The sequence below is a fragment of the Nestor notabilis genome, unplaced genomic scaffold (assembly GCF_000696875.1).
Source record: "Nestor notabilis isolate BGI_N333 unplaced genomic scaffold, ASM69687v1 scaffold5618, whole genome shotgun sequence".
In the NCBI taxonomy this organism is placed as follows: domain Eukaryota; kingdom Metazoa; phylum Chordata; class Aves; order Psittaciformes; family Psittacidae; genus Nestor; species Nestor notabilis.
Genome location: NW_009941390.1, coordinates 1,108 through 15,687, shown reverse-complemented (window position 1 = coordinate 15,687; position 14,580 = coordinate 1,108). Strand labels below are relative to the sequence as shown.

Sequence of the window (14,580 nt, the reverse complement as noted above, 5' to 3'; positions counted from 1 at the left end):
TTACAGTGGAGCTGCTCTTCTGGATGGACCAGAGCAGCCCAAAAGATTTTGTTAACCAGTTTTGAGGAAAATCTCTTAGCTTTTCTCATGCTGAACTGTATTTTCAGTCAATGCGTACCAAGTGACTTGAGGATCTGGCCCAGTTAATTGACAGTTTGTATCTTGTGACACAAGTTGAAAAAACAGTGAGAGTGATAAAAATATGGCAACAGCTATAGCAGTGCTACTGGTGGTTATGAAGGAGCTGTTAGTTCTGGCAGTTATTAAAACCATTCAACACAAGTGACAGATAACAGTAATAAATTAGCTGACTTGTTTCTCATATCTACACATCCAGTGTTTTTTGTGAGCACAGAAAAACAACAGCATCTCATTACAAAGCTCTATCAGAAACTGTGACATATATTAAATTATTAACCATAACAAAGCCAAAGTGAAAACCCTCACTTGAGGGTGTAAGCAGATTTAAAACAGCAGCTGCTAACTGGTAACTTGCTTTCCAGTTGCCAGTCTAACAGAGCAGTAATTGCTTTTATATTAGCTAAGAGGTACTGCATTTTCCCTCAATGCTGTATCCTGATGGGATTGCCTTGGGAGCCTTCTGGGAAGGTGCAAGAGGGCACCCATGCAGCGCATCCTCACCACTCACAAGGCCTCCATGTCCTCCCTGTCGAGGTCCCAGCCTCTCCCAGGGCCTCTAGTCACCCCACCACCCTCTCATCAGGCCAAGGATGAGAAGTAGGCTCAACCAACATGCTTGAAACTGTGCCCTGCCCAGAGCATGGTGCCATGGGCAGGACAGGGAGGACGAGATGCAGGTGTCCACCAGTGATGGGCAGCACGGTCAGGCACCCACTGAGCGAGCGTTTTTCTGCGGAGGTGCAACCTGCTCTTTCCCTTCAATTATGGAGCATGAATGTCATGAATAATTCTCCTTTAAACCCCAGTATATGACAAGGCATAGAAAAGAGAATACGAAGCAGCAGGTTTCCATTTTGACACAGCCCTGCTCTTCCCCATGCAGTCTGGACAGCTGGAAGCTCTTCAGGAGTCCCGGTGCTTTTCTGGATAAGACAGCAAGCCTCTGCCCTGTGGAGTAACCTCCCATCTTTTAAGCTACAAGAACTTCCAAATAACGCAACTTCTTCATGAAAGAGATGAGTCAACCTTTAATGAGAGTATAACCTATTCATTCAAGTTCCTGGGAAAATAAACCAGAAGTATACAGAAATGTAACTAATGCCATCTCAAAGGTACCTGACTGTACCTGTACCTGACAAATCTCAAATGACACGGAGATAAACTACAGGTGTTATTTTTATGCACTCCTAAACATACCCAATGATCTAGTGGACACTCAGAAGAGAGCCCACGGAGAAGCCCTGGGCTGGCAATTGCACCAGCCCTCCCACTGCCCACCTGCCCTAGTGGAATCCCCAGGAAGGCTTCCCAGCCCTTTGGAGGGACTGCAGGTCTCTTCAGGTGCCTACCGGGGCATCCTTCTTGGTAACAAACGCTCCCTCACTGGAGGTAAAAAAAGACCCTCCCTGCTTTAAACAAGGACCTACAGCTCAAAACCAAAAAAACTTGCTGAACTGGAGTGGTATAAACCAGGGCTGTTTCCCCAGCAGTGCACAGGCCAGTTCACAAGCAGAGGTGACCATCCATGCTCGATAAATAACACCAATCACCGTCTGCTGTGCACATGTCAGACTGGAGGTCAGCCTGTAAGCAGCTGCTGTCAGCCCATGTCTGCACAGGAATACGGGAAAGAGACCCTGTACCGGCCGGCTTGCTGAGAGCTTCAGAATGTTTGATCAGCCCAGGTCCAAACCAGAACAAATTCTTCCTTCAGTGCCCAATGTGAAAAGACCTTCCTAGATCAGCAAATCCATCCCCTGCTAGCACAGGCAGCCATGCCAAAGGCTATTTCCTCCTCACCTAGCTCAGAAGAAAGGATGACTGGGAAGGGATGTGAGGAACAAGCTACGGAATTTTAATGCAAAATAAATTATGTTAGAAGATAGCGACAATGTAAGCTTACCAAATACAGATGTTAAATACCACAGTTTCTCTCTTAATCTCAGCACATTATCTTAATGTAGCATATTATATGAAACATACAGCAGACATGCCACTATGTTTACAGTACCCCTGTCACACAGCAATTTTGAAAGCATTATTTTCAAGCTGACATTTTATTACATTTCTGGAAATATGCTAATTCAATCATGAAGTTTCAATCATGAAGGCCCAGGAACAAAGACGCATTGTGCTTTACTTAGACAATTTTAAATGTTGATGAAAATGGAGAAAGGGGGCAGTAGCTTTTCATCCATTCCCCATCCCCTCAAAGCTCTTTTCTTTCACTCTCCACTGGAATTTAGTATCAAATTATCCCTCCAAGGAGCCACTGGAGGAAAGCAATGCAAGCTAAGCAGACTGGCAATCCTGTCATCCATTTTAATAATTTCAGTTTATGTAAATAGGCCATCTATTTCCAAGCCAAACACAGGGTTACTGCCGTGGACTGAAAAAACAGTATTAGCTTTCAGCCATGTAAATACATTAGCTATCATCAGACACAGCCTCACTGAGGTCTTTGGGGACCAGGAACACGCAGCACAGCAAGCACTCAGCATGCACCCCAAAGCAGAGATGTTGACAAACAGAAAGGGAAACAAAAATAACTCAAAAGAACACAACATTTGCACGTGATAAAATAGGTTTGTGGGAAGGTTACTACTTATTTTGATTAGATTAACATCAAGACGTTTCATTCACAGCTGACAGCATTTTTGTGCTGGACATGGCACACAAGGACTCCTTGCAAGGCCATTCTCCATCCCAAGAGGTTTTCATCTGAATATGCTCACCCATGGCATGTTCAGTGCCTGTATTCCGCCATCAAACTTTGGCTCTAAGTAATCAAAATTCTACCCATAACCCAAACAATTCATCTGTATTTGTAGCAGTTTACACTGCTTTTAGAACCAAGGAGCCCATCACCAGCAGAAGCATACTCTATGTGAATGGCAGACAGGATACTGTGAACATAAGACTGAAACAACAGACAATTTTAAGTATTTTGAAACCCTTGGAAGATAATATCCTACGCAAGTGGAAAGCAAAGATGATTTGAAAAGAAAGAAAGAAGAAAAAAATCTGTATTCTTTATACAAAATATTGCACTAACAAAATTCTTGCTACTCTACCAGGAAAATTTAGAAGATTCCAAGACATATAACTGAAAAACGAGGCCTTGTACAAAATACTCTTAGAGTTGCTTTAGTGCCAACAATGAAAAGTGAAGTGTTAAACTTATGCTGGCTGCTTACTTTCTTTTCTCTTGGTTTACATTTTCAAAGCAGCAGATGAGGAGAGGACTAAAAACTCAGGGGCTTGAAGGATATGATCCAAACAAAAGAATTTTAAGAGCTGCTGTTATATACTATTTAAACACCATCATATTACAAGTGCTACTTATATGTAAGCAATTAATTTTGGGTCTCTCCACTGCTTGTCTTCCATTTCTGAAATCCTCCGCAGTCTGCTGTCAGAGTATGTATGCTTCTCTTTTTCTCCACAAGTCTATTGCAGAGGCATTGTGATATGGAAACAAGTGCTCTGCCATGCTCCTCCCTCCTCCGGGTTCACCATCCCAGCCAAAATCACAGAGGTTGTCCAACCTGGAGTGCTCCTGCCACCACAGTGCCTTAAACTCTGAATGCTGACTGCTGCCAGTGGGCACCACTTACATAGTGCTTCAACAACACAGATACCAGAATAGGACCATAATGCAGCCAGTACTCTAAGATGGTTTTAGTGTTGTAGGAAATCGGTAAAATAGAATTTCAGAAGTAAAAACATTATAATTGTGTGTATACATATACATACATACACGTGGCGGGGGGGTGGAACTAGATAATCTTAAGGTCCTTTCCAACCCTAACCATTCTATGATTCTATGCGTATACATACACACATCATGTATGAAAGGTAACAGGCAGCAGCTGCAATCCCCTGTCCTCTCCTTGACAACCTTCCTGTTCCCTCCAATTTATGTTACCTTACATGGAGGGTTGCACACTGCTTCTGGGGGGCTCTGTCCTCTGAAGTGCAAGGCATCTGCTGCTGAAGGCAGTGCCACCCCCTCCATGGAGGGACATGCCACTCTCCAGGGCTAACTGTTTCCCTCCTGTCCCAAAGAGCTATTTCTATCCCTTTTACCGGGGATGAGGAGGGAGCACCAGTGATGAGGGAAGGGGAGGGAAGGGAAGAAAAGGAACAGGCACTGCTCACATTCAGGTCCTCTCTTACCCTGATGTTGGTAGGGAAAAGTGAAATGCACTGAAGCAATAGGAATAAGCAGTATATGGTATCAGAGACCAAATCTGCAGTTCATGTGATAGCATAAGCACACACATTTGGGACTGCATTTTATGTTATTCCTAGTTTACTAACATTGGTGCCCTATTGTCTACTCAGCAACTGGAAATAGCTACAGGGCAGCAGTATCCTAACTGCACCTTCATTAGATTATCTTAATCATGGACTATATGAAGGACTGGAGTAGAGATAGTTTGCACAATCCCTTTACGCTTCAATAGCAGTGTATCAAGTCCGCAATGCACCTAAAAATAAGGTTCACTGAATCTTGGCTATTGAACAGATGTTTCAACAGTAGCTGTAGATCCTTAGTACCTCTTGTGCTTGTGCCAAACTGTACCATGGGCCTCAAAAAAGACAGAGAAGCTGGAACATTCAGCAGCAAACCAAGCCTCCCTTGTGAACAAAAGGAATAACTCCATTTAATGATAGCAGTAAAAGTATCTTTTCTGTGTGGATAAGCCAACAGAGGGAGGCATGATGATGAAACATGCCTGCCCAGTCTGTGATATGAGTGTTTCTCCATCCCATGCTAAATACTTACGTGTGGAGTAAGTCCCAGCAGAAACCTTTTATAAAAATAATTCACTACAGGGAAAAAAAAAAAGAAAAGAAAAAGAAAAGAAGTCTTTCATAATAGCAGAAGTGATGCTGAAGGTGAAAGTCAAAACTTTTTCCTTTTTTACATAGAGAAAAATAATTGAGAAAACTTAATTGAATTTCTAAGAATTATATTAACTATGGAATTTCTATCCAGTTGTGATAAATCTCAAAAGGAACTTGTGGCTGCCCTGTAAATTAATAGTTCATTTCCTTTAATTTTTAATAACTCACTTATATATGCCAAACTTTGTTTCAGTGCCTTAAACAGGCACATTAAGATCAGAATGAGTTTACCCTTCTAGGACAATATTCTCTAAATATTGAATTAGTGCTACTGGTTTTATTTGGATTGGCTGCAATTACATCTGCATCAAATGGCCCTCTTGCACAGCTTTTGACCCAGAAGTATCTTCATTAATAACCCAGCTCTGAGTTGGTGTGATATTGCTTACTACAGAGCAATCGGTACAAAACGCAACAGGCTAATCCTCTGAGAATCCTGGAAGCTCAGTGAAATCTCAGAATTAGCCAATAAAACAGAAATTCTCCAGCTGGGTAAAGGGAGGCATGTATGCATTGGATGTGCAGGGAGTGAATGGGTCAGATGAGGTGGGATTTGTCTTGGGTACCTCCTGACCCTCCCGGAGTGACACACCTCATTAAGCGGTACTTGAACTGGGAACAAGGGAGCATGAAGTGGCAGTGAACATGGAAGGTACCACGGTTATTAAAAACAAAAAAAGAAAGAAAAAAAGTGGTTTTATGACACTTGGATGCAATGAGGTACTTCAGCTTGTATCTTGTCCCATTAGAGCCAAGTGCATGAAATCCCTGCTGAAGTAATTAGCTTATTGATTTCAACAGCATGAGGACTCTATCCATTGCATCCACTCACCACCTTGAAGTTACAAATGCGTTTAACTACTTTGCTGAACTGGTGCCTAGCAGACTGTCTGAATTCTCTTGAAGCTTTGGAGGTACAGATGACTAAACAAAGTTCCAGATTCTCATGAAATTCAGAGTTGGACCTTTTCACCACTTGAAAAAGGAAAAGATGAGTAAAGGGACATAAAATAACAGAGAGAGTGTAAAATTCTTACAAAGAAAGGACAATCCTCTTGTGATCAGCATAATCCCCAGGCTCAGTCTTTACATCAGTCCTACTAAGTGTTAAGAAAACATTTATCTTTTGCATGACCCAACCTTATGAGAAAATCCTACAGGCTTCCAAAACAGACCACTGCAAGTGACAAACACAAAATTATCTCTCCTTTTTACTGAAAAAGTATTTTCAAAATAGTGCAGTATAAGCAAGTTAATTTCACTGAATTCCTCATGAATGTTTGTTTTTCCCCCTCAGAGTTTTCTGTAAGCCACAGAGAGCATTTCAGTGATTTATACCTTAATGGTTCCACTTTCAGGCCAGATTCTAACAATCTTCCAAATGATGAAAACCAGATGATCCACAGGGATGTCAACAACTCAAGTTTTAGCACAAAACGGTGCTAGCCTTTTTTCTTCTCAACAACTGAACTTGCATGTTTACAAAGACTTCCAGTTTTCACTGAAAAAACTATTCCAGTTCTTACGGCTACCTATTAATATAAACAAGCCTAAACTCTCAAAACCGATCAAACAAACAAAAGAATCCAATCCCATTAGTCCCCAGAACAGTGAGACATGCCCCAAAAAAGAGGTGGGAGACTTGAAGTGGGAGCTATCTTTTGAGAGCTGCTGTTTGGCAAGCAAAACAGTTTTTTCCCCATTTTGAGCTGCTTGTCACAACACAGGGTCAGAAAGGAAAATCACAAAGGGCTAAAGAAGAGGCATCCTGTGCTTTAATTCTGGTGCTGACAAGGGTTTCCTCTGCAGCCGTCATCAAGAGCAGATACTGCTCTGGTCATAAATCTGATCGCACATTCTCTGCTAAAGGATATGAACTGGGACAATAGGCATGGAACAAAAAACAACTGGAAGTTCAAACACTTCACAAAGGTCACATTTTGAATACCAGTTTTCTCTCCAGCAGATCTGACAATGAAAACGTGGTTCTGGATCTTTTTCCAAGCTGTAGTTAATCAACCCCCTGCACAGACAGAGTTGGATACCTCTCTTGCAGAGGTTTTCCCACACTGAAGCACAAATAACATGCTTCCACAGGTACTCCAGATGTCGAAAACCAAGGATTGAAAGGCTGAACTGCTATTCACCTCTTAGAAGAAAAGGGAGATGGTTATCAGTCTTGCCCTTACTGATGACATGTTTAAAGTGAGCCCCAAGCACTCAGCACAAGCATCTTCAGACTCTGCTTCATGTGCTCACTCAGGAAGACTCTCCTGATCAGAAGCCACAACTCAAGCCACAGGGAAAACATAATTATTGAACCAGGCCTTTGGCGCACCTCTGGCATCATATTAGAAATCACAGAGCCAGAGGCATGAAATGACAACTACCAGGTAAATGCAATTTTTAGCTTTACATATTATCCCAAAGCACTTCAGTCATGGGAATTCGTGAACATTGTGTTGATCAAGAGGAACATGACTTTATTTTAAGCAGAGTACCATACAACTGTCATGCAGACACAGAACCATCCCCAACCCATATGCTGCTTCACATATTTACTGTGGGATGCCTGAGAGTGTCTAATTTTAATTATTTGGAATCTACAGTGAATACCAAGCTTCCCGACTTTTTTATTCACTATGAACTCCAGAGGTTACATCTCTGTATTTCTAACTCTTAAAATGTTAATTCTGTCCTTTGGTGCACCCCTCCTCCATACCCACCCTCCATCCCATATATTCATATCAAGTGAACCAGCTTAAGGGACATTCTTCCTTTCACAAACAAAAATGGCATTTTCTGAGGTCAGCTGCTTTTCTCAAAAGTCCTACTGGTTATAAAACACTCCATGTCAGATGCCACATTTAAATACACTACTCACGGCTTTTTCTTCGGGTTTGCAGGCTGAGACATGCACACAATTTTTATGTTAAATGTATTCTCTGCCTCTTTTCCTCCCATTCTGTCTGCCTTCCTTCCTTCCTGGCCACACTGCGCAACCTCTAGACTTAGAACAAAACAAAAATACACCCAAAAACCTCAGCCCTTCCAACATAGATTAAGGTCATGTAAATAACACCTGATACTCCAGCGGTCATTAAACAGGCTGTTGCGTCCTCATGACCTGTGGTAAGATTTTTTCACCTACTCTCTTGCAAATAACCATCCACTAACTAATGAAATCACAGTTCTCTAAAGTCTTTACTTTTTTCCTCAAGTAACTTTTGAAGTCCTTGGAATTCCGTGTTTTATTTTGTTTTTCTGAATAAAAGTTGCCTTAGAGTAAGTCATTCTGAAGACATTTACCAAGAAAACTCATCCACTTTACAATGTAATGTAGCATCACTGCATCTTAGCTTTCTTCTTCTGCTTAAGCCAGTAGTTCAGTTTACTCCCTTTAAAGGCTTAAGCAGGAAAATACAGGCCAATCACCAGGGCTGAATATTTTACCAATGAGTTTTCTTAAATACTGTGGACCAAATCTGGGTGTAATTCCCTTCATTTCCACTAAATATTCAACTGGCCCAGAAGCATTCATTTGAAAGAACAGCTGGACCTTTTGTCCTCTTTGCTCCACTATTTAACTTGAAATCTGGGTTTATTTCACATCAGCTTACAGCTGCTAGTCACTAAGTGCTGTGAAAGAGCAAAGACAGCATTCAGAACCACTCCTGACAGCATGCATCTACTGGCATCTCTGCCCAGAGAGCTCTCTGTGGCTCAGAAGTTACCTATGAGCCACGATAAACACAAGGCACAATACAGAGAAGACAAAAGAACTTTGGAAACGAGCTGACAGAAAATCCACCAGGAAAAGCATGAGGGCCAGACAACTGGGGGCCTCTCAGAAGCAAATACAAAAAGCGCTGTCAGAAACACACACTCAAATTCAGAAGAAATCCCTTTGCGTACCAACTTCCACCTCTGAGGAGCACTGGGGTTTGAGGCTGGAGCTGAAGGCAATAACCAGATGTCTCCATCTCCTCAGTCAAAATGCTGCTGGTTTGATAGTTACAAAGATACTGTTGTGGGCAAACCTGGAGCATCTGTCACAAGAGATAACACTGCAGTTGTCGTAGTCCCTAGCCTGGTAGTGAGCTGCAGAAGCAGATGTAGAAGCAGAAGCAGATACAGCACAGGGAAACTGATAAAAGGTCAGTCACAAATGATTTCAATCTCTTAAAAACTACCTTCTGGAGGGCAGTTTGAGTTTCTTGACTCAAAGGTCTGGGATGATGCTGAAGGCTGGGAAGGGTGCCTCCAAGCTTTCTTCTGGCAGGGAACGAAATGGTGGGCAGTAGGAACAGTTTGAGCACTCAGGCATCCCTGCACCCTTCCTTCATCCCACAGACACAGCTCTGTTATGTTACACAACTCCAAACATAAATCTGTAATTTGTCCAAAATAAAAAAAAATAATTTCAGAAGGGCTAACTAATAAGCAGTAGATGCCAAGCAAATAAACAGGAGGAAATGCATATGCATCAGAGGAAATAATGACAGGCTGTAGCTATTGAAAACTAGTAGGAAGGGAAATATAGCTGGAACATTAACGCTGTAACAACTTGCTCCAAAAGGGCATCATGAAGCAGGGAGAGGAGGAGGAAGGATATGTTACTTTACATTAGACATGCTCATGAGACTACAGATGACTCAATCACAGACCTTGAATGCTTACAGACTATACCTGTAGTCCAACTAAAGATGGAGTTACTATAACTTCTCTTACAGGCCCTGAAATCCTAATACTAGAGTGAGCTGATAACTCTGCATCTGTTCTTCATGTGTGGAAAGAAAAACAAGCTAATCACAGATGCACACAGCCGGGAGAATGTTTGCTGAAAACCTCATCTGACTAAAGAAAAAAAATTCACTGATGCCCTAAAAAGATGATGATTTCCTAAAATAGAGAATTCTAAAACCCTACATGGAATAATTCAATGTTTATCTCATTTTAATGAGTGAAGAGAGTTAATTAATCACCTAAAAGCTACAAGCAACTTAAGTATCAATGAGCATGATCTAGTCACACTGATTTTGTTTTAAAATCAGTATATATATCATTGCCTGGCGTTTATAGCCTTTCTGCACAATTGCTGGCATATGGGTCTAGAATAAGAAGAGTGAGAAGCATGAAACAAAACAGAAAATTGTTTAAAAAGAACCTATTGCATGCCAAAAGACTTTTCCAAAATCGCAAGAGAGAGTTACGCTTGTGGAAAAAAAAAAACATCCCAGAGAAGATAAAGAACAGAAACTTCAGAAAGACGTGTAGATTTATAAAGAATGGAGAGAGCACAGAAATTAGTGGTAAACTAATGCAGCAGCATAGACAACCTCTAAAGAAGCAGAGGAGCCCAAACAACACTGCGAACTACTAATGGTGTTTAAGACAGTAAAAAGGCGCTTCTGAAAGCACCCATGCAGATCAAGAGCGTTGTTTGCTGTAGACAGTAGGATCAAAAATGGTAAGACAGGAAAAGAAGGATATTTAAAGAACAACATTACGTGGAACTGGCACAACACAAAACTTGCTGGATTAAAAATGATTCTTTAAAACATTTCAATACACAGTTGTCAACAAAAAGACATAAGTCACTAGTGGCCGTTTCCCATTCCAGGGATTGTGTCTTCTTCTAATGCAATTTCACTGGTTTGTGATTTGGGTGTGAGGCAACATGAAACTTCTGTGTGAAAAGCTTGCATGTAAAAAGACCAACACAATGTCAAATAATGAAAAGGGAAGGTTATTCTTATGGATTATAGTTAAAAGTCACAATAATGTCTTTTGCAAGGCAGTAACCCTAGCAAAGAACAGTTTGCAAGCTTAAAGCAGTAGACATGCTTTGAAGACCACGACTTAAAGACTTAGAGCTGGAACAAATTGCTAAGTTTGTTTATGTCTTCTGTGATGATCACAGATAGCTGCTTCAGAATAGGTACTCAAAGAAAGATACAGGAACAAATAATCCTAGCAAGGCTTCTGTCAAAACCCTGTGCTCAGCCCTGCTAGCCATGCTTCAAGAAGTAACTGAAAATGCTACAGGGAGCTCAAAGGAAGGCCGAAGACTTGACCCCTGAGCAGGGCAAAGCAAAACAAAGCAAACCTTACATGTGAAGCTGACAAAGTTCACCCAGCTCAGCGATAAGGTTGATAGCTGTCATGATGACTATTTAGGGCCACATTTCAAATTTGCAGATTTCAAATGTGCAAATTTGCACATTTCAAATTGTTAAGAGCCGACAGTAGGATTTCAACCTTTGTTTCCCAGCAAAATTTCCCAGCAATGTTAGTAAATGAACTACAGAACAAGCAGGTGGTCATCTCATTAATGCCTGAAGTTTTCAAAGTGAAATTACGCACATTTTAAGAAGACACCCCCAAACCAGATTTTAGGGGGCAAAAAAATAATCTAGGCTCAATCACACAAAATGTCAGGTCAGAAGAGTATAATGACTCCTGACTGGTCTTCCAGTCAATGAATCAGAGTACTTAACCATAAAAAACTAGAAGAATCAAATGTCTCCTTTGAGACATGTTGTGGCAAAAGGCACTTGTAAGAGCCCTCCGGTATTTAAACCCATCCAAACACAAACAAACCCTTCCAGTGTGTCAAAGCCACTGGCACTCAGCTCTAATTTAATAGCTGTTTACATTTGTTAAATAAACATACAAAAGATTATGTGTCAACCTGGTGCTGAAGGCAGGTTTGAACATTTCAGCAGTCACTCTAAAGAATTCCCTGGTTGATCCTTCCCAAAAGCACAGCTCTGACATTAGGCTGGACAAATGCCACTGCTGTTCTCGTGGAAGTGGGAGATGAAATCCACGCACTCTACGGGAAGCCTCCTTCTTATATTATGATATCCTAGGCTATTGTGTCCATCGTTCCTAACCACACACGAGCTGGAATAAGGTGCTCAAAACCAGCACCTCCTTCCACACATGTAAACGGGAAAACAATTTTGGAATGAGAAAAGGGCGGGGGGGGGAATTAAAAAAAAAATAAATAAAAAAAATCAAAGCAGACATTCCCTAGGTAAGCAGGAAAAAAGATTTGTTGTCATTCCACAGCAGTAATCAGTCTTAAGTACATGCTTTTTTCTTTCCAGAAGAATGAAGGATTCTAGTGCTCTATTATAATTTTATTTACTTTAGCCCAGGAAGTGTCTGATCTGCTTTAAAAACTGTGGATCAATTCTGTATTAAAACACCATCACTCTGCCTACTCCTTCAAAGTGCTATAAAATATGCTGAAGGGAAGGAACACTGTCATGTTCCCCAGGTACCATGGCTGAAACAAAAACTGCGAGAGAGGAGACTTTTTAGAGAAAGCAACTATCACCTTCCCACTCACTCCTCCCCAAGCACTGAGCAGTCCGTATGACAAATCTCTTTTTCCTTTTCTGGTTTTAGTAAAGAATATAAACCAAAAATACGTTACAAAACACATGTTAAAAGTCAAGGAGATTACTGGTGGGATTGAGGAAATAGAAGGTAAAATGCCTTATCCTGAAGAACAACAGGTTTAGATTAGGCATTAGCAAAAACTTCTTCACTGTGAGGGTGGTGAGGCAGCGGAACAGGTTACGCAAGAAGCTGTGGCTGCCCCATCCCTGGCAGTGTTCAAGGCCAGGTTGGACGGGGCTTGGAGCAACGTGGTCTAGTGGAAGGTGTCCCTGTCTGTGGCAGGGGGTTGGAACTAGATGAGCTTTAAGGTCCTTTCAACCCAAACTGTTCTGTGATTCTATGATTTTATGTTTTGTTTAGGTTTGTCCTCACACATGAACGTAATAGTTAAGGTCTTCACCTAATTCCAAAGCCTAGAGTCAGGTCCACTAGCATGCAAACTTCTTTTCTTCCTCACCGATGCAGAGCTAAACAGTTTCACCGGAGCCTATGTTTTTAATCAACAATTTACTCCTGTATTTTTCTCTAGATAGGAAATATTCATAACCATCCCATTTCACCTGCTGTGGTGTTTTTTAAGCACTATGAAACATGCTACTCATATCACAGTGTTAAAAGGTCAGACTACCCTCACCTAGAATCTATCCAATAAATTACACCAAAAGTCAAAACACCATTTAATAAAAACAAACAAGTTGTTAAAAAGGGGCAAAAAAATACTCAAAGCAAAAAGTCTCAAGTCCAAGTGGTTTGACTCAGGTAGTGTAACACAGCATTTCATCAAAACCCACAAGACTTCTATTCACAGTCCTTTTCATCTGAAGAGCATGAAACAAAGTTCTCACTACCTCTAAAGCTTACTCCCACAAATTATATTATTGTACACAAGCTAAGGACATAACCCTCAATTTTAGCATACTTTAGCATACTTTCTGATATGCTTCAAAAATATATGCAACATGAGACTTTAGAGGAATACCAGTGTTTGTTACCAGCAAGGAAAATAACAAACCAAACCAAAACTCAAAACCCCCAAACCCTGCCACTGTTTACTGCCGAAAACAGAGTTTCCTGCACCCTGAGTTTAGTGTCCATGAACACAGCAGATCATTCCTTTTTGAAAGTGCAGATATACTTACGAAAGGACATTCCCAATGTAGGCATAATATGAACAGCAGTAGGGAGCAGTTCCATCACAGCAGTAAGCTTTGCAGTCATTATCACACTGAGCCAGACAATCTTCTGCTGAATAAAAATAACATTCATGCGGTCAAACGGCAGCAACAACAAAATGCTGTACAGCTCAGCTTTGAAGAAAATGCAATCTAACAGTTTCATACAATCACAGGACTTCACTTGAGGCATAACCTGACCCTGTAATCCTAGTGGCAGCCCATTCCCACTCATTCTGCATTTCAGAGTTAGGTGCTTTATGCATGGGTATTTTGTAGCTGGCCATATCAGTTCCTTCTCACACTTAATACTTCAAAATAAAAAAAATTAAAAAAAAGCAAGCATTTTGAAACATCAAGATACCACAGATCACCTCTTTCCATTCCAGCAAGGAGTCCAGAGAGAAACCTGAGGCCAGGCTGCCTGTCTTTCTCAGCTGCAGGGTGGCAGAAGAGAGGGAAGCTGCTTGGGAACTGGCTGTCTCCCCCAGTCACTGCCCAGCCCTAGCCTGGGGTGCAGGTCAGAGCTTCCTGGGGCTCCCTCATCCCCTGGCAGTCTGCAGCGTTCCCCTTGCTCTGCCCCAGGTCCATGGCCATGGCCAGTGTGGCACAGTGGTGCCCATCTGCCCCACTGCTGAAGGCTGTCCTGCCCAGCCAGGGCCACAAATGTTCCAGCAGTGATGCTCTGTCAGACTGAGGAACAATGCACACTGTGAAACAACAGCAAGAGAGCTCTTCGCAATTAAGAAGCATGGAAGAACATGTATCCTTTTATTGCTGCGAGAAACTATTTTAAAGCTATTGGCCTCTTGTGCTGTCGCAATTCAACGTTTCCAAAGCCCTAAGTCAGGTAAATAACACCCTACAGTCTCTGGGTACTGCCACTGCACTGTAAAAACACCCTCAGGGATCTTATGCTTCCCAGACCTCATCCCACACT

General features: G+C 41.6%; 1 protein-coding gene across 1 annotated transcript in view; it reads right to left on the bottom strand.

Annotated features, from left to right (window-relative positions):
* CYYR1 (cysteine/tyrosine-rich 1) overlaps nt 1-13,713 on the bottom strand; it is a gene marked incomplete at its 5' end in the record, with an annotated part of 52,789 nt that extends 39,076 nt beyond the window's left edge. The window contains one exon of the mRNA XM_010020856.1: nt 13,608-13,713. Coding sequence (XP_010019158.1) covers nt 13,608-13,713 — 106 coding nt within the window. The remainder of the gene's footprint in view (nt 1-13,607) is intronic.
* Nucleotides 13,714-14,580: the final 867 nt, after the last annotated feature.